This window comes from Oncorhynchus nerka, linkage group LG28, assembly GCF_034236695.1.
Source record: "Oncorhynchus nerka isolate Pitt River linkage group LG28, Oner_Uvic_2.0, whole genome shotgun sequence".
Classification (NCBI taxonomy): domain Eukaryota; kingdom Metazoa; phylum Chordata; class Actinopteri; order Salmoniformes; family Salmonidae; genus Oncorhynchus; species Oncorhynchus nerka.
Window position 1 is genome coordinate 68,330,954 of NC_088423.1, and position 26,033 is coordinate 68,356,986.

Genomic DNA, 26,033 nt, shown 5'->3' on the forward strand with positions numbered 1-26,033 from the left:
AAAAAACAAAAACGTAAAAGCTTCTAATACAACAAAAATGTAATAAAAACAATTGTGATACATTCACATCCACAAAAGCTAAGCATAAAGACGAAAAGCTAAGCATAAAGTTTTTCTGTCACACAACTGCACTACCACAAGGCCCTGAAGACATCCTCCCTTCCCTAGGAGTGTGTGTGTCATTACGTGTGTGTGGTCTACATTTATGTACATATAGAAGTTTCGGTCAGAGTGTGAGAGGGAGCAACCTGAGAGCAGGACGGTTGTGTCGGGGTTGAGGTAGGTTACCAGAGTAATACTGCTATAGGCCATTACGTGAGAGTTCAAATGTGATCTATCTCTACAGTAGAGAGAGCCAGGGAGAAGACAGGGGGTCCGTCGGACAGCGGCCCTAACCCAGGCTACCGTAAGAGTACTGGCCTGGCTCAGGTTGGCTCTGCCTCAGGGAAGCTCCAGCTCCAGAGAGCATGGTTCTGGAGGAACAGGTGGAGCAGTGGTGGTGGCACTCCCAGATCTGACCCTGGATCAGATCCAAGTCTAATAACATCAAGTTGACTGTGTGTTTGCTCAGGAAGATGACAGCATGAGCACACTGAACTCAGACCTGTGAGTTAATACCTGTGGTCCACCTGTTAAACCATCTCCCTCTGGATTGGCATGCAGCGCTGTGATCAAGGTTTTCCTGAAGCACTTTCATTTGCCAGTGTGGAGGAGGGATGGAGTGAGGGATCTGGGATGGACAGGCTCGAGAAGTCTTGGCTATTACGACAGAAGACAATTGATTTGAATTGATGAACTATAACAAGAGGAGTGCACTGTGCCACAGCTCGGAGTGATTGACAGGCAGAGACCAAAATATCAGATTAGAACAACACTATTGCCAATTGAAAAGCCAATTACCTGGGATCATATCAGATACATTAATATTTGTGGTTGTCAACGCCTACAATGACATTTTGATACATTTGTGCTTATTTATCTAAATACATCACATATACCACATATACCGCACACACACACACACACACACACACACACACACACACGCGCGCACAATTCCATCCTGCAATCATTCATAAATACACATATGATGTCTCAATCGAGTGTAAATGTAACTAAATCCTCACCTGCCCAATGGAATATCTGCAGCAGTTCTCACATAGCAGTAAAACTGTCCTGAAATGATTAGTGGCAGTGCAGTGCATCGCTAACAGTCTTTTCAATCAACAGAAGCAACTAAGATTCAAATAAAACAAAGAGAAAATATCTCACGCAAACACGATGGAAAACTATGAAACATTTCTTTTACAAGTAGAATTCTTACAACAATTTCATCTGTCAACTTGCATGAGGTACTGACATATCCACAAACAGCAATTCATCGACAGAGGGAAGCCAGGAAGCTCTCACAACAGAAGTACATGTTTCATTATGAAAGAAAGAACAACTACAACATTGTTATCTTGAGGTAGAACGTGGACTTCAGCGTTTTGAAGTGCTTTCCGTTTGATTTTTCTTCTTCTTTTTTTCCCTCGCTTCGACAAGCAGGAGAGCGGCGGTTCTTGACATCTGAGGTAGCGTGGCACCTGTTCTCGTGTTTTACGAACCGATCGCTCTACATGTAAAAGTAACTGAACGCAGGGGGAAAAGACGGATCCAAAAGGTTTCCCACGTCACATTCATTCCGGCTGAGGTAGGTTTTTGTTGAATCCTAAGGTTCACAGAGCCAAGTTAAGAACCTGTATGAAGGCCGAGAACTAATAAAAAAACATTGATATCACTGAAAAGAAAAGTCCTGAGACAGAGAATATATGAAATCACTGGAAGAAGGCCTTAAGTCTTTGTTGGATGCGTTTGTGGAATCCTTGCTAGGCTGAGAGGAGGCAGCAGTCTTTGACATTGAAAGAAATAGTAGAAATAAGACCAATAACTTAGAACCATTTTGTGAGATAGTAGAGGAATAAAAACATATTCGACTCGGAGATAAAATGATGAGTGTATAACAAAGACATTCTGGATATCTATTCTGTGTGCTGCCGGCAACCAGAAAATGAAGGAAGTAAAACAAAAAAACAAGAACACTTAATTCACCTGCCAAAGCTAAAACCTAGCTGTCCATCACAAAAGCGCACCAAAAACCTAGGCCGGGGACACCTCCAAGAATGAGTCCAAGACCCTATAACTTTTCCAGAGGCGACTTATTTAACTTACCAATAATACAATTCTTTGCACAAAGAAAAACTAATAGGAAAAGAAATACTTCGGTCGACCTGAGTGTGATACGAGTCTGAGGTGACACTGTGACAGTGTCACAGACTTGACGTTCATGCTTCTATCAGGTCTGGTTCTGCTGGGTGACCCCGGCCACAGCCCTGTCACTGGCCGCCCGGCCCTCTGCTGGAGGCCTCTGGAACTGCGTCTCTCTGTCCCCCTCCACCACAAGGCTGAAGTCAACCAGCGGCAGAGTGGACAACTGGGTCTCGTTCAGCGCACAGGACACCAGGGATCTATCCAACTGGAAACACACACACAGTAATGTAGTTAAAGATGGAATGAGTAGTAGGGGAAACAGAGCCGCTGTCCGCCCACTGGCGTTGTTATTGTTTTGTTGACGAGGTGAGGAGCGTCGTTCTGGAAAAAAATTGCAGTACAAATTGTTCTGTTCTACCGCCTGTGCAATAATGCCAGGGGGAAAAAACTGTGTTAGTTGTTTGCAGTAACTATGTTGTTGTTGTAATATCGTTAACGGCCGTTGCAGTTTCACCAAATAACGATTCCAGCTTCAATATGGGAATTTACAGTTGAAGTCAGAAGTTTCCATGCACTTAGGTTGGAGTCATTAAAACTCGTTTTCCAACCACTATACACATTTCTTGTTAACAAACTATAGTTTTGGCAAGTCAGTTAGGACATCTACTTTGTGCATGATACAAATATTTTCCAACAATTGTTTACAGACAGATTATTTCACTTATAATTCACTGTATCACAATTCCAGTGGGTCAAATGTTTACATACACTAAGTTGACTGCGCCTTAAAACAGCTTGGAAAATTCCAGAAAATTATGTTATGGCTTTAGAAGCTTCTGATAGGCGTACTTTGGTGCGAAAAGTGAAAATCAATCCCAGAACAACAGGAAAGGACCTTGAGAAGATGCTGGAGGAAACAGGTATTAAAGTATCTATATCCACAGTAAAACAAGTCAAAAATCGACATAACCTGAAAGGCCGCTCAGCAAGGAAGAAACCACTGCTCCAAAACCGCCATAAAAAAGCCAAACTACGGTTTGCAACTGCACATGGGAATAAAGATCGTACTTTTTGGAGAAACAAAAATAGAACTGTTTGGCCATAATGACCATCGTTATGTTTGGAGGAAAAAGGAGGAGTCTTGCAAGCTGAAGAACACCATCCCAACCGTGAAGCACGGGGGTGGCAGCAAAATGTTGTGGGGGTGCTTTGCTGCAGGAGGGACTGGTGCACTTCACAAAATAGATGGCATCATGAGGAAAGACAATTATGTGGACATTTATTTTGTATATTTTTTATTTCACCTTTATTTAACCAGGTAGGCTAGTTGAGAAAAAGTTATCATTTACAACTGTGACCTGGCCAAGATAAAGCAGTGTGAACAGACAACAACACAGAGTTACACATGGAGTAAACAATAAACAAGTCAGTAACACAGTAGAAAGAGAGTCTATATACATTGTGTGCAAAAGGCATGAGGAGGTAGGCAAATAAATACAATTATGCAGATTAACACTGGAGTGATAAATGATCAGATGGTCATGTGCAGGTAGAGATACTGGTGTGCAAAAGAGCAGAAAAGTAAATAAATAAAAACAGTATGGGGATGAGGTAGGTAAATTGGGTGGGCTATTTACCGATGGACTATGTACAGCTGCAGCGATCGGTTAGCTGCTCAGATAGCAGATGTTTGAAGTTGGTGAGGGAGATAAAAGTCTCCAACTTCAGCGATTTGTACAATTTGTCCCAGTCACAGGCAGCAGAGAACTGGAAGGAAAGGCGGCCAAATGAGGTGTTGGCTTTAGGGATGATCAGTGAGATACACTTGCTGGAGCGCGTGCTACGGGTGGGTGTTGCCATCGTGACCAGTGAACTGAGATAAGGCGGAGCTTTACCTAGCATGGACTTGTAGATGACCTGGAGCCAGTGGGTCTGGCGATGAATATGTAGCGAGGGCCAGCCGACTAGAGCATACAGGTCGCAGTGGTGGGTGGTATAAGGTGCTTTAGTAACAAAACGGATGGCACTGTGATAAACTGCATCCAGTTTGCTGAGTAGAGTATTGGAAGCTATTTTGTAGATGACATCGCCGAAGTCGAGGATCGGTAGGATAGTCAGTTTTACTAGGGTAAGTGTGGCGGCGTGAGGCTTTGTTGCGGAATAGAAAGCCGACTCTAGATTTGATTTTAGATTGGAGTTTGATATGATTCTGGAAGGAGATTTTACAGTCTAGCCAGACACCTAGGTACATGCAGTGTCCAAGCAAGGGCCAGAAGTATACAGAATGGTGTCGTCTGCGTAGAGGTGGATCAGGGAATCTCCCGCAGCAAGAGCAACATCATTGATATATACAGAGAAAAGAGTCGGCCCGAGAATTGAACCCTGTGGCACCCCCATAGAGACTGCCAGAGGACCGGACAACATGCCCTCCGATTTGACACACTGAACTCTGTCTGCAAAGTAGTTGGAGAACCAGGGAAGGCAGTCATTAGAAAAACCGAGGCTACTGAGTCTGCCGATAAGAATATGGTGATTGACAGTCGAAAGCCTTGGCCAGGTCGATGAAGACGGCTGCACAGTACTGTCTTTTATCGATGGCGGTTATGATATCGTTTAGTACCTTGAGCGTGGCTGAGGTGCACCCGTGACCGGCTCGGAAACCAGATTGCACAGCGGAGAAGGTACGGTGGGATTCGAGATGGTCAGTGATCTGTTTGTTGACTTGGCTTGGACATATTGAAGCAACATCTCAAGACATCAGTCAGGAAGTTAAAGCTTGGTCGCAAATGGGTCTTCCAAATGGACAATGACCCCAAGCATACTTCCAAAGTTGTGGCAAAATGTCTTAAGGGCAACAAAGTCACGTATTGGAGTGGCCATCACAAAGCCCTGACCTCAATCCGATAGAATATTTGTGGGCAGAATTGAAAAAGCATGTGCGAGTAAGGAGGCCTACAAACCTGACTCAGTTACACCAGCTCTGACAGGAGGAATGGGCCAGAATTCACTCAACTTATTGTGGGAAGCTTGTGGAAGGCTACCCGAAACATCTGACCCAAGTTAAACAATTTAAAGGCAATGTTACCAAATACTAGTTGAGTGCATGTTAACTTCTGACCCACTGGAAATGTGATGAAAGAAATAAACAATGAAATAAATCATTCTCTCTACTATTATTCTGACATTTCACATTCTTAAAATAAAGTGGTGATCCTAACTGACCTAAGACAGGGAATTTTGACTAGGATTAAATGTCAGGAATTGTGAAAAACTGAGTTTGAATGTATTTTTTCTAAGGCGTATGTAAACTTCAACTGTAGAAAATGGCCAATCTAATGTAAATCTAACGTAAATCTAGCCCATTGCATCATTCTAGACCTGGATAAATTGAACTCTTATGACTTGATTTCAGTTGACTACTTGGTGACAGGCCCTCTACTCACCATGCGTGAACTGTCTGCTAGGTCTCCACAGTGGGAAGGGCCTGAGAAGAGTCTCTCCAGCTCGTTGCTGTCTCCCCTGCTCTTCCCAGCAAGGCTGCCGTTCCCTTCCATGCCTGATCTGCTCACCCCGTTTAAGGCCAGGGCCCCCTGGGAGGTGGAGGACAACTCCAGGGCAATGTTACGCCCGGCCTGGGGGGTGGCCTGCACTGTCTTACACGTCATCAACCTGGAGGAACACAATTCACACAAAAACCCACCGTCAGGCCCCATGCCAGGATCAAGCCCACACAGACACACATAGTCCCCTTGTTGTTGCACCAATACTCACCTCCCCCTGTAGCTGAACATGAGGAAGAGCATGCAGAATACGATGCAGGTGACTCCTATATGGATGCCGATGATGATTCCGGTTGTAGAGGTCTTGCTCTGTTCATCTTTCACACAGTCACAGGGGGTGTTCAGCACTGTAGACACACACACACACGGCCCAGTCAGGACAACAGCAATGCCACATACACACAGAGAAACAAAGCCCACAGCACAGAGCTGTCATACAGTACACCCACAACCTAATCTAGTGCTGCCAGCCAGACTACCAATGCTGTGGCAGCATGGAGTGATCCAGTCAAACGGAGAGCTGTAAACACACAACAGCAGCCTGCATGAGGCCTCTTCAACGCTGCTCTGAAAAGATTACAGGACGTGTGAACCCTGGTCTGCGTGGGTGTTTGTGTTTGGGTGTGCGGGCAGCAGGAAGTCACCTGATTTCTCCACAGCCTCCTTCAGTGAGACAAAGCGCATGGTGGCGTTGCCGTCTCCGTGTTGGTTGAAGGCCAGAACCTTAATCTCATACACCAGGGTTGGATCTGAGGAGAGGAGGAACAGAGAGAGAGAGAGAGAGAGAGAGAGAGAGAGAGAGATAGAGAGATCAGTTGAAACATATAGCTATGTGAATAGAGTTGGCTTCTAATGTACAATCACTCAAGGCATCACGTTAAACACATTGACCGTGTAACGATCCTTTCAACACGTCTCCACGGATCCTCCTTTCCCCCAGCCCATGTCCCCCTGTCTCACCCAGCTGGGTGATGTTGTACTGGGTGACGTTGCGGGTGAAGGAGAGTGGTCCGGTGAAGAGGGGGGTGTGGACCCTCCTGTAGTACAGCCTGAAGCCCTCATGTTGGCCCATCTTAGAGGATGGCTCCCACACCGCCTGCACCACACTGCTGTTCACCAATTTAATGAACAGTGACGGGGGTGCTGGCACTGAAACACACACGGTGGTGTTAGAATCCACTAAATATCCACATAACAAAAATAACTTACATGATATATTAAACTAAACACAAGCCGTCAGGCTTGTTAAGTCAACCATGTTTTAGTCTATAAAAAAGGGCTTTAGTACTTTCTCAGTATATCTCAGTCAGGTATGTGGCTACTGTACTACAGACTCCTGTAGGTGTTTTACAGAACCTTTACAATAAACAACTCATAAAAAAACTTTTTTGGTCCATGTAATTACCACCAATTAAGTGAGCGTTTATGTGTGTGTGTGTGTGTGTGTTTGTGTTTGTGCAAGTGTGTGTGTGTGTGTGTGTTCCCAAGGCACACCTTCGCCCAGCGTGCTCTCGGTGGCGCTCTCGGAGGGCTTGCTGGCTCCGCGGGACGTGTAAGCCTTCACATAGAAGGTATAGCCGGTGGAGGGCTCCAGATCACCCACGACCTGCTGTAGAGTCACCTTACTGACGGCTTCCTGGTACTCCATCTCCACAGGGTCTGAAGGGGGAGGGAGAAAGAGATGGTTTAATTTAACTGCTTTTTGTACACTGTAGAAAAATAACTGCTTCCACCACATGTGTTTTTAGGGGGTAGATCAACTTTAATATCTGGAGATAGATTGTGGCTTCCATCAATGTAATTATTTCCAATCCCCCATATATATATATTTGTAAATATATATATATATATAGTATATAAAAGAAAATATTATATTATTTAAAATATTTATACATAATATTAGTAATATTTACAGTTGAAGTCGGATGTTTACATACGCCTTAGCCAAATACATTTTAAACTCAGCTTTTCACAATTCCTGACATTTAATCCCAGTAAAAATTCCCTGTCTTAGGTCAGTTAGGATCAACACTTTATTTTAAAAATGTGAAATGTCAGAATAATAGTAGAGAGAATGATTTATTTCAGCTTTTATTTAATTCATCACATTCTCAGTGGGTCAGAAGTTTACATACACTCAATTAGTATTTGGTACCATTGCCTTTAAATTGTTTAACTTGGGTCAAACGTTTGGGGTAGCCTTCCACAAGCTTCCCACAGTAAGTTGGGTGAATTTTGTCCCATTCCTCCTGTCAGAGCTGGTGTAACTGAGTCAGGTTTGTAGGCCTCCTTGCTCGCACATGCTTTTTCAGTTCTGCCCACATTTTTTATAGGATTGAGGTCAGGGCTTTGTGATGGCCACTCCAATACCTTGACTTTGTTGCCATTAAGACATTTTGCCACAACTTTGGAAGTATGCTTGGGGTCATTGTCCATTTGGAAGACCCATTTGGGACCAATCTTTAACTTCCTGACTGATGTCTTGAGATGTTGCTTCCATATGTCCACATAATTATCTTTCCTCATGATGCCATGTATTTTGTGAAGTGCACCAGTCCCTCCTGCAGCAACGCACCCCCACAACATGATGCTGCCACCCCCGTGCTTCACGGTTGGGATGGTGTTCTTCAGCTTGCAAGCCTCCCCCTTTTCCTCCAAACATAACGATGGTCATTATGACCAAACAGTTCTATTTTTGTTTCATCAGACCAGAGGACATTTCTACAAAAAGTACGATCTTTGTCCCCATGTGCAGTTAGTTGCAAACTGTAGTCTGGCTTTTTTATTGCGGTTTTGGAGCAGTGGCTTCTTCCTTGACGAGCGGCCTTTCAGGTTATATCGATATAGGACTTGTGTTACTGTGGATATAGATACTTTTGTACCTGTTTCTTCCAGCATCTTCACAAGGTCCTTTGTTGTTGTTCTGGGATTGATTTGCACTTTGCTCACCAAAGTATGTTCATCTCTAGGAGACAGAATGCGTCTCCTTCCTGAGCGGTATGGCGGCTGCGTGGTCCCATGGTGTTTATACTTGCATACTATTGTTTGTACAGATGAATGTGGTACCTTCAGGCATTTGGAAATGGCTCCCAAGGATGAACCAGACTTGTGGAGGTCTACATTATTTTTTCTGAGGTCTTGGCTGATTTCCTTTGATTTTCCCATGATGTCAAGCAAAGAGATACTGAGTTTGAAGGTAGGCCTTGATATATATCCACAGGTACACCTCCAATTGACTCAAATGATGTCAATTAGCCTATCAGAAGCTTCTAAAGCCATGACATAATTTTCTGGAATTTTCCAAGCTGTTTAAAGGCACAGTCACCTTAGTGTATGTAAACTTCTGACCCACTGGAATTGTGATACAGTGAATTATAAGTGAAATATTCTGTCTGTAAACAATTGTTGGAAAAATTACTTGTGTCATGTACAAAGTAGATGTCCTAACCGACTTACCAAAACGTGTATGTAAACCTCCGACTTCAACTGTACACATATATACCATATACATATATATTCCCCTAACCCTACCGCCCTTCCCCTAATTGGAGTAAACTAATGGACAACAACACTTAAGCTCCTACTTCCAACTTATACATACTATATACATTTTAAGGACACAGACTTTTTCCACAGCCATTTACTCAACTTCTCGGTCCAAGTGTTACCTGAACAACAACAAAAATGTGTTGGCCCAAACATTGCTCCAAAAATGCAGTAAATGTCAAAATGACATGTTTGCTCAACTTGTCTCATTTGTTCATTCAGCTGTACATTATTATTTGGGCATCTTAACTAAAAAAATGGCCAAGCAACTGGCACAACCATAGCGCTTTTCATCATGCATTTATACATGAATCATTATTGAACATGTCCTCACATGGGATTTGAACTCGCAACATCTTGGTTCATAGCATTCCAATCCCCCTGCTACGCCACCGTGCCGGTGCCAGTTATCAGAAAGTCCAGTTAGTCTCCAATCATTGATTTGATTGACTTATTTTACAATGTTAGGTTTTTCTGTATAGCATATTACTCTGTTTTAATATTACTGCTTAATCACTATAATATATCAAATAGTTTTTCTTGAGTACACAGTACTTTTAACAGAGCTGAGATTCACTTTGAAGTGCAAAGTGTAGCAGTAGAGGTGAAAGCAGTCATAGACAAAGATGTGGTGGTGTAGCAGGAGGCTTGGACTGCTGTGAACCAAGAGGTTGTGAGGGCATGTTGAATATGAAATACTCTATAAATTAACATGCACAACGTCTAACATGTAAATTGGAAATGTGATATGTTAAATTCGCTTTGTGTGTAACTAGTTCGACAGCCATTTATTAGGTTAAAAATAACACTTTTTAGTTGACTGAATAAATGACACAATTTGAGCAAACACATCATTTTAAGTTGACTGAAGTTTTGCCTGCATTTTGTCAAGGTGAAGCTGCAGTAATACTTGAACCAAAAATGTTAGTAAACAAAAAAAGGCGGTGGAACTAGTTACTCAATAATAATTAGTTGAAACAATTTAATTTTGTTTTAGAGTGTACTGTCAGGATTGCATCATTTGGTAATAGGGGCTGTGACTGTGAACAGCAGAGCTGTGTGAATCGAGGGGGTGGCTCTAGGTGAGTGCTTGTTAAATTTGAAGAGAGAAGAGGGGTGTAGGGGGAGGGGGTTACAGTGCGTTATGGCCCTTAAGTCAAGTTCCTCACCCATAACCACTATCTACCTCCAGCCCTCAGCCCATTGGGGCAGCCTGTCTTTAGTAGGTCATTAAAGCAGTTCCTATAGGCTAGCCCCTGGGACCTTCAATTATACATCTGATAGTCCTACAGAGGAGAGAGCAGCAGCTGTGTCTGGGTGACGTACTCTGTCACCGCTGCACACACACCCATACAGATACACACGTCAGGACGCAACCACACACACCCATACAGATACACCCATACAGATACACCCATACAGACACACACATACAGATACACACATGTCAGCACGCAACAACGCACGCACGCACACTCACACACCCATACAGATACACACGTCAGCACGCACACTCACACACAAACACACACACAAACACACGATTGCCACACCCCCCCCAGCAAATAAACATTGACATGCCAACATAACATTTAATCTCATTCAATTATCAATTAAAAGCCACTTTCATGTCTCCTCTACATGAAGGATGGGGATGGCAGAGCGTCCATCCAACCTAGCGTTGCTGGAGAAACAGGTGTTCTGTTACCATACGTCCTCACTGCTCTCTCCTGCTGTCTGTCTACGGCTCTCTCCTCCCTCCTCTCTCCTGCTGTCTGTCTATTGCTCTCTCCTCTCTCCTGCTGTCTGTCTACTGGTCTCTCCTCTCTCCTCCCTCCTGCTGTATGTCTACTGCTCTCTCCTCTCTCCGTCTGTCTGTCTACTGCTCTCTCCTCCCTCCTCTCTCCTGCTGTCTGTCTACTGCTCTCTCCTGCTGTCTGTCTACTGCCCTCTCCTCCCTCCTCTCTCCTGCTGTCTGTCTACTGGTCTCTTCTCTCTCCTCCCTCCTGCTGTCTGTCTACTGCTCTCTCCTCTCTCCGTCTGTCTGTCTACTGCTCTCTCCTCCCTCCTCTCTCCTGCTGTCTGTCTACTGCTCTCTCCTGCTGTCTGTCTACTGCTCTCTCCTGCTGTCTGTCTACTGCCCTCTCCTCCCTCCTCTCCTGCTGTCTGTCTACTGAGTTGCCTACGGAGCTGTGAGGGGAACGGCACCTCAGTACCTCCAGGCTCTGATCAGGCCCTACACCCAAACAAGGGCACTGTGTTCATCCACCTCTGGCCTGCTCGCCTCCCTACCACTGAGGAAGTACAGTTCCCGCGCAGCCCAGTCAAAACTGTTCGCTGCTCTGGCCCCCCAATGGTGGAACAAACTCCCTCACGACGCCAGGACAGCGGAGTCAATCACCACCTTCCGGAGACACCTGAAACCCCACCTCTTTCAGGAATACCTAGGATAGGATAAAGTAATCCTTCTCACCCCCCCCCTTAAAAGATTTAGATGCACTATTGTAAAGTGGCTGTTCCACTGGATGTCTTAAGGTGAACGCACCAATTTGTAAGTCGCTCTGGATAAGAGCGTCTGCTAAATGACTTAAATGTAAATGTAAATGTACTGCTCTCTCCTCTCTCCTGCTGTCTGTCTACTGCTCTCTCCTCCCTCCTCTCTCCTGCTGTCTGTCTACTGCTCTCTCCTCTCTCCTGCTGTCTGTCTACTGCTCTCTCCTCTCTCCTGCTGTCTGACTACTGCTCTCTCCTCTCTCCTGCTGTCTGTCTACTGGTCTCTCCTCTCTCCTCCCTCCTGCTGTCTGTCTACTGCTCTCTCCTGTCTCCTGCTGTCTGTCTACTGCTCTCTCCTCTCTCCTGCTGTCTGTCTACTGGTCTCTCCTCTCTCCTGTCTCCTGCTGTCTGTCTACTGCTCTCTCCTGTCTCCTGCTGTCTGTCTACTGCTCTCTCCTCTCTCCTGCTGTCTGTCTACTGCTCTCTCCTCCCTCCTGCTGTCTGTCTACTGCTCTCTCCTCCCTCCTCTCTCCTGCTGTCTGTCTACTGCTCTCTCCTCTCTCCTGCTGTCTGTCTACTGCTCTCTCCTCTCTCCTGCTGTCTGTCTACTGCTCTCTCCTGCTGTCTGTCTACTGCCCTCTCCTCCCTCCTCTCTCCTGCTGTCTGTCTACTGCTCTCTCCTCTCTCCTGCTGTCTGTCTACTGCTCTCTCCTCCCTCCTCTCTCCTGCTGTCTGTCTACTGCTCTCTCCTCTCTCCTGCTGTCTGTCTACTGCTCTCTCCTCTCTCCTGCTGTCTGTCTACTGCTCTCTCCTCTCTCCTGCTGTCTGACTACTGCTCTCTCCTCTCTCCTGCTGTCTGTCTACTGGTCTCTCCTCTCTCCTCCCTCCTGCTGTCTGTCTACTGCTCTCTCCTGTCTCCTGCTGTCTGTCTACTGCTCTCTCATCTCTCCTGCTGTCTGACTACTGCTCTCTCCTCTCTCCTGCTGTCTGTCTACTGGTCTCTCCTCTCTCCTGCTGTCTGTCTACTGCTCTCTCCTGTCTCCTGCTGTCTGTCTACTGCTCTCTCCTCTCTCCTGCTGTCTGTCTACTGCTCTCTCCTCTCTCCTGCTGTCTGTCTACTGCTCTCTCCTCCCTCCTGCTGTCTGTCTACTGCTCTCTCCTCCCTCCTCTCTCCTGCTGTCTGTCTACTGCTCTCTCCTCTCTCCTGTTGTCTGTCTACTGCTCTCTCCTCTCTCCTGCTGTCTGTCTACTGCTCTCTCCCCCATCCTGCTGTCTGTCTACTGCTCTCTCCTCCATCCTCTCTCCTGCTGTCTGTCTACTGCTCTCTCCCCCATCATGCTGTCTGTCTACTGCTCTCTCCTGCTGTCTGTCTACTGCTCTCTCCTCCCTCCTGCTGTCTGTCTACTGCTCTCTCCTCCCTCCTCTCTTCTGCTGTCTGTCTACTGCTCTCTCCTCTCTCCTGCTGTCTGTCTACTGCTCTCTCCTCTCTCCTGCTGTCTGACTACTGCTCTCTCCTCTCTCCTGCTGTCTGTCTACTGGTCTCTCCTCTCTCCTCCCTCCTGCTGTCTGTCTACTGCTCTCTCCTGTCTCCTGCTGTCTGTCTACTGCTCTCTCCTGTCTCCTGCTGTCTGTCTACTGCTCTCTCCTCTCTCCTGCTGTCTGTCTACTGCTCTCTCCTCTCTCCTGCTGTCTGTCTACTGCTCTCTCCTCCCTCCTGCTGTCTGTCTACTGCTCTCTCCTCCCTCCTCTCTCCTGCTGTCTGTCTACTGCTCTCTCCTCTCTCCTGCTGTCTGTCTACTGCTCTCTCCTCTCTCCTGCTGTCTGTCTACTGCTCTCTCCCCCATCCTGCTGTCTGTCTACTGCTCTCTCCTCCATCCTCTCTCCTGCTGTCTGTCTACTGCTCTCTCCCCCATCCTGCTGTCTGTCTACTGCTCTCTCCTGCTGTCTGTCTACTGCTCTCTCCTCCCTCCTGCTGTCTGTCTACTGCTCTCTCCTCCCTCCTCTCTTCTGCTGTCTGTCTACTGCTCTCTCCTCCCTCCTCTCTCTTGCTGTCTGTCTACTGCTCTCTCCTCTCTCCTGCTGTCTCCTGTTTTTTCATTCTCTACCTCTTACTCTTTTCTTTTTCCTCTCCCCTGCTATCACCTTCTCCTTTTAGCTCCCTCCTTCCTTCCCTCCCTCGCTTCTGCTTTCTGCTTTCTCAGAAAGGGCACAAGGGAAGAGGAGCTAGAGGAGGGGTACATCTGGAAGAGAAGCTGTAGTCAGCCCTGGGGGAGCCAGCCTCCCCTCCCCAGCACAGCCACCTGGTGCCCCATACAGTCTACACCCACCGCTCCATAACACACAGAACACTCAACCTACTGTAGATACCACACTCCCTACTGTTCTGTATCATCTCTACTACACGCTGAGGACAGCCATCCCATTAACCTCAGTAAAATAACATAAGTCACGTAGAGAGCTAATGCATGTAAGCAGGTGACAGCTAGACGGTAGAGCATGTACTGACTGACTGGATAACATCTCCCCATAGGGAACCAGTTCACCTGAGGCAGAGCTGTATCGTGTGTTCCAGTGGTGTGTTAGAGACGGTGTTACCCACGAACCTGTGGTCCTACGGATGTGGAGCACGTAGCCGATGATCTCCTGAGTGTCCTGGGCGGACTCCTTCCAGGACACCTGGATGGCGTTGGGTGAGAGGGCCTCGGCCCGCACCACACTGGGCATCCCTGGCAGGCCGTCTGCCCACAGCACGGTGAGACGGGCACTGGCCTGGGTGGAGCCGGCGCTGTTCTCAGCGATGCACTGGTAGATGGCTTCGTCCTCCTGACTGATGCCATAGATGGTCAGCGTGCTTGAGGAAGAAGAGGGGGGAGGAAGAGGAGGCCGAGGAGGAGGGAAGAAGGAGGGGTAAAAGAGGAGGGAGGAAAGTAGACACAGGAAAGACGTGAGTCTCTGGTTTGCAGCGAGAAGGATTAGGATATCATTGGGTAGTGCAGAGAAAGCAAACAGGAAGCTCTCAGAGATGATTATTGATTTCAAAGATGACTGTATTGTGCGTGCGGTGGCATTTTCTGAGCAAAACAAAGCCGGCAGAAGCTGACAAGGGCTTTGTTTAAAAACTCTCACAGCGGGCAGTCAAGCAAACAATAGAATGCTGTATGAAATCCTTCTGTGTAGCATCTGAATCAAAGTCTTATTTACAATACAGCAGTGGTAGGGCATTTCTGTTAGCCGGTTCCCCCCTGTTTGTGTCAGTCCTGAGCAGATGCACTGTCACTACAGAATGAGCCTGCTGGATGTGGCATCGTAATACGACAGGTAATAAACACAACAATTAAAACAAAAACAAGCACTGTCTGTGTACAGTAGGATTGTGTGTGTGTGTGTGTGTGTGTGTAGATGTGAATGGTGCCTTACTGTATCTTCCAAGAATGAAAATGCTAATCCTCCCCCCTTTTCCCTTTTTACCTCCCTCCCTCCCCCATTACTTGAGGATGAGATGGAGGTGGGGGCGCACACCGAACTCCACCCGTTTTCAATTTTTCTCGCTCCACCCTTCTTCTCCTCTGCCTCTCTTCCAATCCCTCCTTCCTCCCTCTATCTGCCGCTGCTGGAGGATGGCTTGATTGGGTGTGTGTGTGCGTGTGTATGTGTGTAGGATGGGTTGATGGTGTGTGAGGGGTGGAGGGCATAGGGGGTGAATTATTAGAGCTGAATACATAATCATCCGTTCTTCTCCTCTTAATCCTGAGGGGATGAGAAAATAAAAGATTTAACACAGAGGAGCATAATATGGAAATGAAGCCCTCCAGCATATTGCATTTTTTTGGGGATAGACACTGACAGCTAGTGTGAGGAGTGCGTTTTTGAAAAGCTTCAAGGTGGGAGTGTAAGATCAATGACTGTTGCAAATAAATGGAGGATTTTTATTTTTATGCCTTATGCATTTCTCACATTGTGCCTGCGGATTAGGTCTGCTATTCTACAGAAAGGCCTCAGACGCGAACTTCAATCTATCTCCTCTCTCCATATCATTGTCTGTCTGACTCCAGTTGACTTAGATATGTCGGCAGCTGTTTAAATGGGCTGGTGGTGTCCCCACAGACAGATGGCCCACATCCGTCTTCACCACCTTTCCAGGGCACCTCTCTGAAACAGGGAAGTCCAGGAGTCAGGGACCAGTTTGTTCATGCTGTAGGCGTGTGGTCTCTGAGACCTGTGGGTGTTCTATCGGGTTTTCCGATTCAAAGTCGTTGTCAAGACTGAAGGGACACACAACATGAGCATAAGGACAAGATCATAGTGTACCTTTAAGGTCGCTGGTTTGAATCCCCGAGCCGACTAGATGAAACTGACTTAAATGGAAATGCCTATACTGTACTCCTCACAATAGAACCCCACAGTGGAGGTGTCATAATACCCATAAAACCTAGCGGTCAAACAAGGAAATGGTTCCAATAGTTTTTCCCATAGGGGATGTTAGAAACACTTAAAATAAGGGCTGTGTTTCGTGTAGGCTTACCCTGGCATGACGTTTTGATTACCATGTCAATCTCTCTCGGACAAGGTGACTTTTATCAATATATTCAGCTCTCAGATTTGAACATAAAATTAGCATCAAAGTAGACAGCATGCAAGATTACAAATCCCGGCAAGATCCTGCACGCCATCTCTACCTGGCATGTTTGCTAACAGGTCAATTAAAAAAAACACTGCCAATTTATTAATTACAACATATTGCTAACATTAGATAGTTAATCCAGAGATTCTTACCTTGCCTCGATTTGTCAGTCTCGTCCAGATCATCATGGCATTTGCAGTTCTTTATGATAGCCACATTATCAGCAAATTCGCATTTAATTTGTTGGGGGTAAATAGAGGTTTGCACGTTTATCAAAACATCACACCAGGGCAAGCTTGCATGAAACACGGCCCTTATTTTAAAATCCCCTATGGGAAAAACTAATGGTGGAAAAACGATTGGAACCATTTCCCTGTTTGACCGTTAGGTTTTATGGGTATTATGACTCATATTATGGTACTATATGAGAAACCATGAGGAAAGAGAATTTAGTCCAGTTTAATTACAGAAGTAAAGGACAGTGACTTTATATACCTGACGTTTCACAAGTGAAGGGGACTGGTGTTGGTCTTACAGTTCAATGACCATTATACTGTATGAAGTATGATGAGTGGATCATTCGATTACCTTTTAATAATTGATGGTATATGAATGAGCGGCTTCAGTGGTCCACTGGTTTCAGTGGAGAGAGAGAGATTGAAAGAGAGAGACAAAGAGAGAGAGAGAGACAAAGAGAGAGAGAAGAGAGAGAGAGAGAGAGACAGAGAGGGCCATTATTCCAGAGAGGAATCAATCTCACCGGGTCTGTCTAGTTTCACTCTCCTGATGGGTCATGGCTAGAAAGAATGCATTTTTTTTGCATTTAGCTCACCCTACCCCTTTTCCCCACGTGAACCTAATTCTCCTAACCTGCTGCGTAAGTTGTACTAGCCTGCTACGAAAAGTCAAATCTGACAAAAACTGAATGCTTTCTAGTCAAAACCCTCCTGAGGCACATCTTCCTTCTCCTTCTCCAAAAGGGGGCGCCGGACATTTGACCGGCAACATTTTAATTTACCGGACATTAGAGACATTTTACATCCCAAGGATCCCGGATTGCACGGACCCAATTGAATCTCGACTTACATAGTACAAGCAATGAGGGAAAGGTAGGTAGCTGTATTCACTATAAAAAATAAAAAATTAAAGTATGAATTTCAGCACCGCAATGGTATAGGACAAACATAAGTACAGGTAAGTGTTTTCCGAATCTAATGTTTACATACTGTTTAACCGTCTTCATATGTATATACTGTATTCTAATCAAGGCTCATACAACTACTGCTGTACACTAATGTTCTATTCATATACTGCCCATAATGTCTATAGACACCATCACACTGTACATGTATATTTCGATTCCAGACGCCGACATTGCTTGTTCTACTATTTATATATTTCTTAATTCCTTTCTTTTCATTTGTTGAATTTGCCTGTGTTGTTTTGTATTGTTAGGTATTACTGCACTGTTGAAGCTAGGAACACGCATTTCGCTACACCCGCGACAGCGTCTGCAAAATATGTGTACGCGACAAATCAAATGCCTTTGAATTTCATTTGAATTGACATTTTTACTAGAATCAGTGTTGTTGCTCGAAAATCCCACGACCATATAAGAGAACAGAGTTGAGCACTCAGCTAGCGAAATTCCTGCCTCTCTTCCCAGAGACCTTATGCTTTGAGGGTGGATGTGTCTGAGACCAGACTTATAACGTGACTCCTGTGCTGAACTCTCTTCAGCAGCTCTGACTACCAACCACTGGGTAGGCAGGCAGACTGAGGAACCGGATGCGGCTGCTCTCTGGGTTTGTGCCCATCATCTGACAGATCCCACAGAGAGTCTTTGACTGGAGGAAGAAAGAATCTATAGCTACTGCAGTCAGAGGAACAATGGCATCACACAGGAGGACAACCAACGCACAAAGGCTTTGAAGAGAGAGCGAGAGAGAAACTGAGAGAAAGAGCTCCCGGAAAGAGAGCGAGAGAGAGAAAAGCATTCCTGATAAAGGGATAAAAAATGAAGAGAGAGAGAGAGAGAGAGCATCTTAGAAGCAGAAAGAGAGAGCGTGAGTCAGTGTTTTGGGCAGAGTGTGTGTGTGAGTGGGGAAGAAAAGATCTGTGTTTGGGCCATCTGCCTGGCCTTGCTGTCATGACAGACCGGCAGGTTGACAGCATCATTTACTCATCAGTTCAAGGCCACTTCACCGATTGATGGATCCCCCCAGTCTGGGTGAGGGGGCTGGAACTGGGTAGGCTCACTGGACTGGGGCTAGGGTAGGCTCACTGGACTGGGGATGGGGCTAGGGTAGGCTCACTGGACTGGGGATGGGGCTAGGGTAGGCTCACTGGGCTGGGGATGGGGCTAGGGTAGGCTCACTGGGCTGGGGATGGGGCTGGGGTAGGCTCATTGGGCTGGGGATGGGGCTGGGGTAGGCTCACTGGGCTGGGGATGGGGCTAGGTAGGCTCACTGGACTGGGGATGGGGCTAGGATAGGCTCACTGGGCTGGGGTAGGCTCACTGGACTGGGGATGGGGCTAGGGTAGGCTCACTGCACTGGGCTGGGGTAGGCTCACTGGACTGGGGATGGGGCTAGGGTAGGCTCACTGCACTGGGGATGGGGCTAGGGTAGGCTCACTGCACTGGGGATGGGGCTGGGGTAGGCTCACTGCACTGGGGATGGGGCTGGGGTAGGCTCACTGCACTGGGGATGGGGATAGGGTAGGCTCACTGGGCTGGGGCTAGGGTAGGCTCACTGGACTGTGGATGGGGCTAGGGTAGGCTCACTGGGCTGGGGCTGGGGTAGGCTCACTGGGCTGGGGCTAGGGTAGGCTCACTGGGCTGGGGTAGGCTCACTAGGCTGGGGCTAGGGTAGGCTCACTGGGCTGGGGCTGGGGTAGGCTCACTGGGCTGGGGCTAGGGTAGGCTCACTAGGCTGGGGCTAGGGTAGGCTCACTGGGCTGGGGCTAGGGTAGGCTCACTGGGCTAGGGTAGGCTCACTGGGCTGGGGTAGGCTCACTAGGCTGGGGCTAGGGTAGGCTCACTGGGCTGGGGCTAGGGTAGGCTCACTGGGCTGGGGCTGGGGTAGGCTCACTGGGCTGGGGCTAGGGTAGGCTCACTGGGCTGGGGTAGGCTCACTAGGCTGGGGCTAGGGTAGGCTCACTGGGCTGGGGCTAGGTAGGCTCACTGGGCTGGGGCTGGGGTAGGCTCACTGGGCTGGGGCTAGGTAGGCTCACTGGGCTGGGGTAGGCTCACTAGGCTGGGGCTAGGGTAGGCTCACTGGGCTGGGGCTAGGGTAGGCTCACTGGGCTGGGGCTGGGGTAGGCTCACTGGGCTGGGGCTAGGGTAGGCTCACTGGGCTGGGGTAGGCTCACTAGGCTGGGGCTAGGGTAGGCTCACTGGGCTGGGGCTAGGGTAGGCTCACTGGGCTGGGGCTAGGGTAGGCTCACTGGGCTGGGACAGGCTCACTGGGCTGGGGCTAGGGTAGGCTCACTGGGCTGGGGCTGGGGTAGGCTCACTGGGCTGGAGCTAGGGTAGGCTCACTGGGCTGGGGTAGGCTCACTAGGCTGGGGCTAGGGTAGGCTCACTGGGCTGGGGCTAGGGTAGGCTCACTGGGCTGGGGTAGGCTCACTGGGCTGGGGCTAGGGTAGGCTCACTGGGCTGGGGCTGGGACTAGGGTAGGCTTACTAGGCTGGGGCTAGGGTGGGCTCACTGGGCTGGGGCTAGGGTAGGCTCACTAGGCTGGGGCTGGGACTAGGGTAGGCTTACTAGGCTGGGGCTAGGGTGGGCTCACTGGGTTGGGGCTAGGGCAGGCTCACTGGGCTGGGGCTGAGGCAAGGGTGGGCTCCCTGGGCTGGGGATAGGGTAGCCTCACTGGGCTAGGGATAGGAAGCTGTGCGGGCTAACTGGGTTCAGTGGGCTGGGGGCGTGGGAGGTTTCTGTTGTTCAGCCACTGGGGCCGAGTTTGCAATGTTGTCACTGAACGAAGGCCTGTGAAAGGCTAAACTAGAGAGAGGGAGGGAGGGAGGGGAAAAAGGGAAGAAGGAGGGAACAGGGGGAGAGGGGAGGGGGGAGAGCAGGGGCTTTGAAGAGGGAGGAGCAATGAGCTGTCTCACGGAAAGCCCACGGAAATGACTGATTGCAGACAGGGTTAGAGGTCAAGGCCAATGCCCAGGTCCCAGCTCGCTGGAATCACAAAACGGGGCTTCCACAGAATGAAAACAGGAAAAAAAGGAAAACATAGTTCCCTTTTAATAGGTTCAGCTACACACAAAATATGCAGCCCAGTGGAATATTCCTAGAGGGAGTAGGACACATCTCTTCACTGAAATTGACTCACACAAATAAATCATAGAAGTCTTCAATCCCCATAAAAACATAGGAGAAGATTAGTCTCGCCCTCAGTTTACAGTCAACCCTCACAAGTCAAAACTATTCCACAAATCATGCCATTTCTACAACATTTACTACTGTCGGCTGACATTCTACCCAGATTCAGATGTTACTCTGCAATTTCAATTCACTGCCTGACTGTGTTTGATACCTACTGGTTCAGATGATCCTGACTACATCATGGATGGGCCAGGCTGGTTTAGATATTCCTATTAACAGTCCTTTCATAAGTGTCGTACTCCCCTGAAAACGGACAGGGCAGCACATTCTGAGGCCATGATTCTGATGGAGGTCAGCGAAGCACCTTTACTGGGGTAATGGTGTTTCACGTTTATGGAACAGCCCGTGACCACCCCTGAGTGCCCTGCGTGAGAAGAACATCAACTCTCTGCCCGTCTACGTCAACCAACCAACATCCAGCACACACGCACACACACACACACACACACACACACACACACACACACACACACACTAAGTAAAGTCCCTGGTCAAAACAATATAATCCTACTGTTATATTTGCATTAGCTGCCAATCTGAATTTATTGTGACACCATCTTAGCTCACACAGAGTTCACACCAGTCAGACTGTCACAGTGTGTAATTGGTTACAGTGTGCTGCAGGGAGACAGTCTAAAGGGTAATGCACAGGAGAATTTGCATGTTTGATATGTGTGTGTATGTATGCATGTGAATGTGTGTGTGCGTACGTGTGTTCTTTGATTAATGTGTGTGCATGCACGTGAGTAAAATACACAATCGATCCCCATTCTTTCTTATCCTATCCTCTCTGGCAGGTCAGCAGCATGAGAGAAAGCTGTAGGGAACAATGTGCAGTATGTGCATGTCTCTGGTGTTGTCCCTTCCATTTGTAGGAACAGTCATGCACAGGGACTTCCAACCATTCCTCCATCCACTCACACAGACACACCAGGGTTTCCGTTAGGAACATGTGGCATCGAAACAACGTGACCGGGAAGATTTTAATTTACTGGCCATTTGAGACATTTACCGGACCCATATGAATTGGTTGTGTAACCAATTAGGGTGTCTACCCACTGTGCTCAGAAATAAATAAATCACATTTAGATTATGGTAATTCATCTGAACAGAACATGCAATTCCTGTAATGAAGAAGCCAATAAAATATTTGCCAAAATGCAATTAGTGGGAAAACACCATTCTAAACAGTTCACCTGATGAGAGCTGTTCCATATGTGACAGGAATGAAAATCTCAGTTAGAAACTTAAGAGGGGGAAATCTAAAGATGCAACAACGAGGATGGGTTGTTAATATGACTGGGATTGTGCTTTTGGTTTCTCAACAATGAAAGAAAGTTCAAGTTCAGCAGAGAAATGATTTTCTCCACGTTTCGATGGTTGGATTTTGCCTCGGCTACTTTGAAGCAAGGTAAGACATGGCTCATAATATGAAGTAAACCGTTCAGGCTTCAAACTATTAAATATATGTTTTCAAAATTCATACTGCCTCCAGCTCACATTGCAAAGTAGTGGGTGGTGTGTTGATAGCCTGCCTACCGTTACACGCACGGATTGCAATAAGATGTTTTTCCATTTCCCAGCACATTTAAACCAATACATTTCCTCACACACACACACGCACACACACACTGCTAGGGATGGTGGAACATTCAAATTAAAATCTCACACTGCTAGGTAATCATGCACAGAGGCAGACCTCCAATATCAGATACAAGATATCTATATAACAGCAGAAACTGTTAAACTGTGAGCTGGAGGGGCATATCATTACCTCTGCCTTGCACCTGTAGGGAAGACTGGGGCCTGTTGAATGTGGTTGTCTATCCTTTCATTCACTCCTCCATAGGAATTTGAAAACAGCAGGATCTGCTGTGACGACAACAGAAAATAAGGGCTACTTGGGCTTGAACTGGGGCTTGAACTGGGGCTTGAACTGGGGCTTGAACTGGGGCTTGAACTGGGCTTGAACTGGGCTTGAACTGGGCCTGCACTGCTCGCCCAACCAAGAGAGTGAGTCCTGTAGACTGTTCTGTAGAACTAATACTGTAGCGCACCAGATGGAGACGTACGATGGGCTGTAGGAATGTATCAGAATAGCAATGAGGTAAGCTACCAGCCTCGCACCCAAACACTTACCTCACAACAGTAAGTTAGGACGCCACGAAAAGTTATGTTCCATAAATGACTGGGCTGGCTACATTTCCTGTTCGGCTACCTCAGTTTATCAGCCAATTAGCTAATGCTGGTGCTGGAACTCTAGCCTCCATACTAAACCAGTCCCAGCGTAGTGGGTGTGATGCATGAGAGGCTCCAGAGAGATGCAGAGCAGTGTCAGGTGGAGGTCTATCACTAGGCTGCCCTCTAACCCCTCTCCATCTCTCTTTCTCTCCATCACTCTTTCCCTACAACACAGTCTGCTTCAGCCATCCAACTCCAGCACCTAATGTGCGCTCTCGCTCTCTCTCTCTCTCTGCCTGGCCCTCTCTCTCCCTGCCTGGCCCTCTCTCTCTGCCTGGCCTCTCTCTCTCTGCCTGGCCCTCTCTCTCTCTGCCTGGCCCTCTCTCTCTGCCTGGCCCTCTCTCTCTCTGCCTGGCCCCTCTCTCTCTGCCTGGCCCTCTCTCTCTCTGCCTGGCCCCTCTCTCTCTGCCTGGCCCCTCTCTCTCTGCCTGGCCCCTCTCTCTCTGCCTGGCCCTCTCTCTCTGCCTGGCCCTCTCTCTCTCTGCCTGGCCCCTCTCTCTCTGCCTGGCCCTCTCTCTCTCTGCCTGGCCCTCTCTCTCTCTGCCTGGCCCTCTCTCTCTTTGCCTGGCCCTCTCTCTCTCTGCCTGGCCCTCTCTCTCTCTGCCTGGCCCTCTCTCTCTTTGCCTGGCCCTCTCTCTCTCTGCCTGGCCGTCTCTCTCTCTGCCTGGCCCCTCTCTCTCTGCCTGGCCCTCTCTCTCTCTGCCTGGCCCCCTCTCTCTCTGCCTGTCCCTCTCTCTCTCTGCCTGGCCCTCTCTCTCTCTGCCTGGCCCTCTCTCTCTCTGCCTGGCCCCTCTCTCTCTGCCTGGCCCTCTCTCTCGCTGCCTGGCCCTCTCTCTCTCTCTTACTCTGTGACTGGTAGAGGAGAGCAGTGTGTCTGAGTGATGGTAGTGCCTCGGCCTCTCTCTCTCTGCCTGGCCCTCTCTCTCTCTCTTACTCTGTGACTGGTAGAGGAGAGCAGTGTGTCTGAGTGATGGTAGTGCCTCGGCCTCTCTCTCTCTGCCTGGCCCCTCTCTCTCTCTTACTCTGTGACTGGTAGAGGAGAACAGTGTGTCTGAGTGATGGTAGTGCCTCGGCCTCTCTCTCTCTATCTCTGTGGCTGGTAGAGGAGAACAGTGTGTCTGAGTGATGGTAGTGCCTCGGCCTCTCTCTCTATCTCTGTGGCTGGTAGAGGAGAACAGTGTGTCTGAGTGATGGTAGTGCCTCGGCCTCTCTCTCTCTATCTCTGTGTCTGGTAGAGGAGAACAGTGTGTCTGAGTGATGGTAGTGCCTCGGCCTCTCTCTCTCTATCTCTGTGGCTGGTAGAGGAGAACAGTGTGTCTGAGTGATGGTAGTGCCTCGGCCTCTCTCTCTATCTCTGTGGCTGGTAGAGGAGAACAGTGTGTCTGAGTGATGGTAGTGCCTCGGCCTCTCTCTCTATCTCTGTGGCTGGTAGAGGAGAACAGTGTGTCTGAGTGATGGTAGTGCCTCGGCCTCTCTCTCTCTATCTCTGTGACTGGTAGAGGAGAACAGTGTGTCTGAGTGATGGTAGTGCCTCGGCCTCTCTCTCTCTATCTCTGTGACTGGTAGAGGAGAACAGTGTGTCTGAGTGATGGTAGTGCCTCGGCCTCTCTCTCTCTATCTCTGTGACTGGTAGAGGAGAACAGTGTGTCTGAGTGATGGTAGTGCCTCGGCCTCTCTCTCTATCTCTGTGGCTGGTAGAGGAGAACAGTGTGTCTGAGTGATGGTAGTGCCTCGGCCTCTCTCTCTCTATCTCTGTGACTGGTAGAGGAGAACAGTGTGTCTGAGTGATGGTAGTGCCTCGGCCTCTCTCTCTCTATCTCTGTGGCTGGTAGAGGAGAACAGTGTGTCTGAGTGATGGTAGTGCCTCGGCCTCTCTCTCCCCATGTACCACTAGGTCTGGAACACCTGCATCATTTACATGAACTTCACTGTCCCGCTTTATTGATTTTCTTGTGCATAAGTAATGTAATCACTTCACCATCCGTTGCATTTATAAATATTAACACACACGGATTCTCACTCTTGCAAAACACAGCTGGTGTACAGCACTGAACTTATCTCGCATAATAAACCTGTATATAGAACAGAATTTCTTTCATTTCCCACAGCCAGAAACGCACCTAACCTATAAATCTTTCAGAGGCTGACAGTTAGAATGTATGCATAATACGATCTCCCCTGTCTGCGTGAACAAATATAGATCTGCCTCATATGTAATGACATACTATATTCTTTGTGTTATGGGCTCTGGTCAAAAGCAGTGCACTGTATAGGGAATAGGTGCTGTGAAATCTTCAACTGGAAAACATCCAAACACACGCAGGACATTGACAGAATACCTTGAAAAGTATGCGCACCAAATTCAGGACAACCATCCAAGCATCCAGTCACCTGAGATATTACTGAGCTATAACTCCTAGCTATGTTTGGAGACTACTCTTTGACCTGAATGAGAAGCATTCTGACACCGGCCACCAGGCTGTCTGGCTCCGTGTTTAACAGTTCTGGGGAAACACCGGTGGTGACAACCACTCAGGACAACAAAACAGCAAAGCTCCAAATACAGTAGCAGACTTGAATCATTATCACGACACAGAGCCACTCTCCTAGACCTGGAGCGAGGCCAATCCCAGGCTCATTACAACCCTCCCGTCTCTCCCTGCCTGCCCCAACCCGCCCAACACAACACTAAACACAGTAACCTGGCCTCGTCATCGCTCTTATGGAGAATGTTAAATGACACAAAACACTGGCCGGGCCTTCTGTTCTGTTCCTGGAAATTCCACCGGACAGCCTTGGGAGCCGGTCCAGCAGTGATTCGATAGATACCCTCGTAATGTAATGTCACAGCTCCATTTAAAACAAGACAGTGTATCTCTTGGCAGACATCTTGGCCAGCTGTTTCATTAGCGCAGTAGATCAGAAATAATGG

General features: G+C 47.9%; 1 protein-coding gene across 1 annotated transcript in view; it reads right to left on the bottom strand.

Annotated features, from left to right (window-relative positions):
• Nucleotides 1–1,284: 1,284 nt before the first annotated feature.
• LOC115118725 (immunoglobulin superfamily DCC subclass member 3-like) overlaps nucleotides 1,285–26,033 on the bottom strand; it is a 144,977-nt gene continuing 120,228 nt past the window's right edge. Inside the window, exons 8-14 of the mRNA XM_065013047.1 lie at nucleotides 14,453–14,700; nucleotides 7,305–7,469; nucleotides 6,771–6,959; nucleotides 6,455–6,559; nucleotides 6,022–6,157; nucleotides 5,694–5,919; nucleotides 1,285–2,515 (exon numbers count right to left, since the gene is read on the bottom strand). Of these exons, the coding sequence (XP_064869119.1) occupies nucleotides 2,336–2,515; nucleotides 5,694–5,919; nucleotides 6,022–6,157; nucleotides 6,455–6,559; nucleotides 6,771–6,959; nucleotides 7,305–7,469; nucleotides 14,453–14,700 (1,249 nt within the window). The 3' untranslated portion in view covers nucleotides 1,285–2,335. The remainder of the gene's footprint in view (nucleotides 2,516–5,693; nucleotides 5,920–6,021; nucleotides 6,158–6,454; nucleotides 6,560–6,770; nucleotides 6,960–7,304; nucleotides 7,470–14,452; nucleotides 14,701–26,033) is intronic.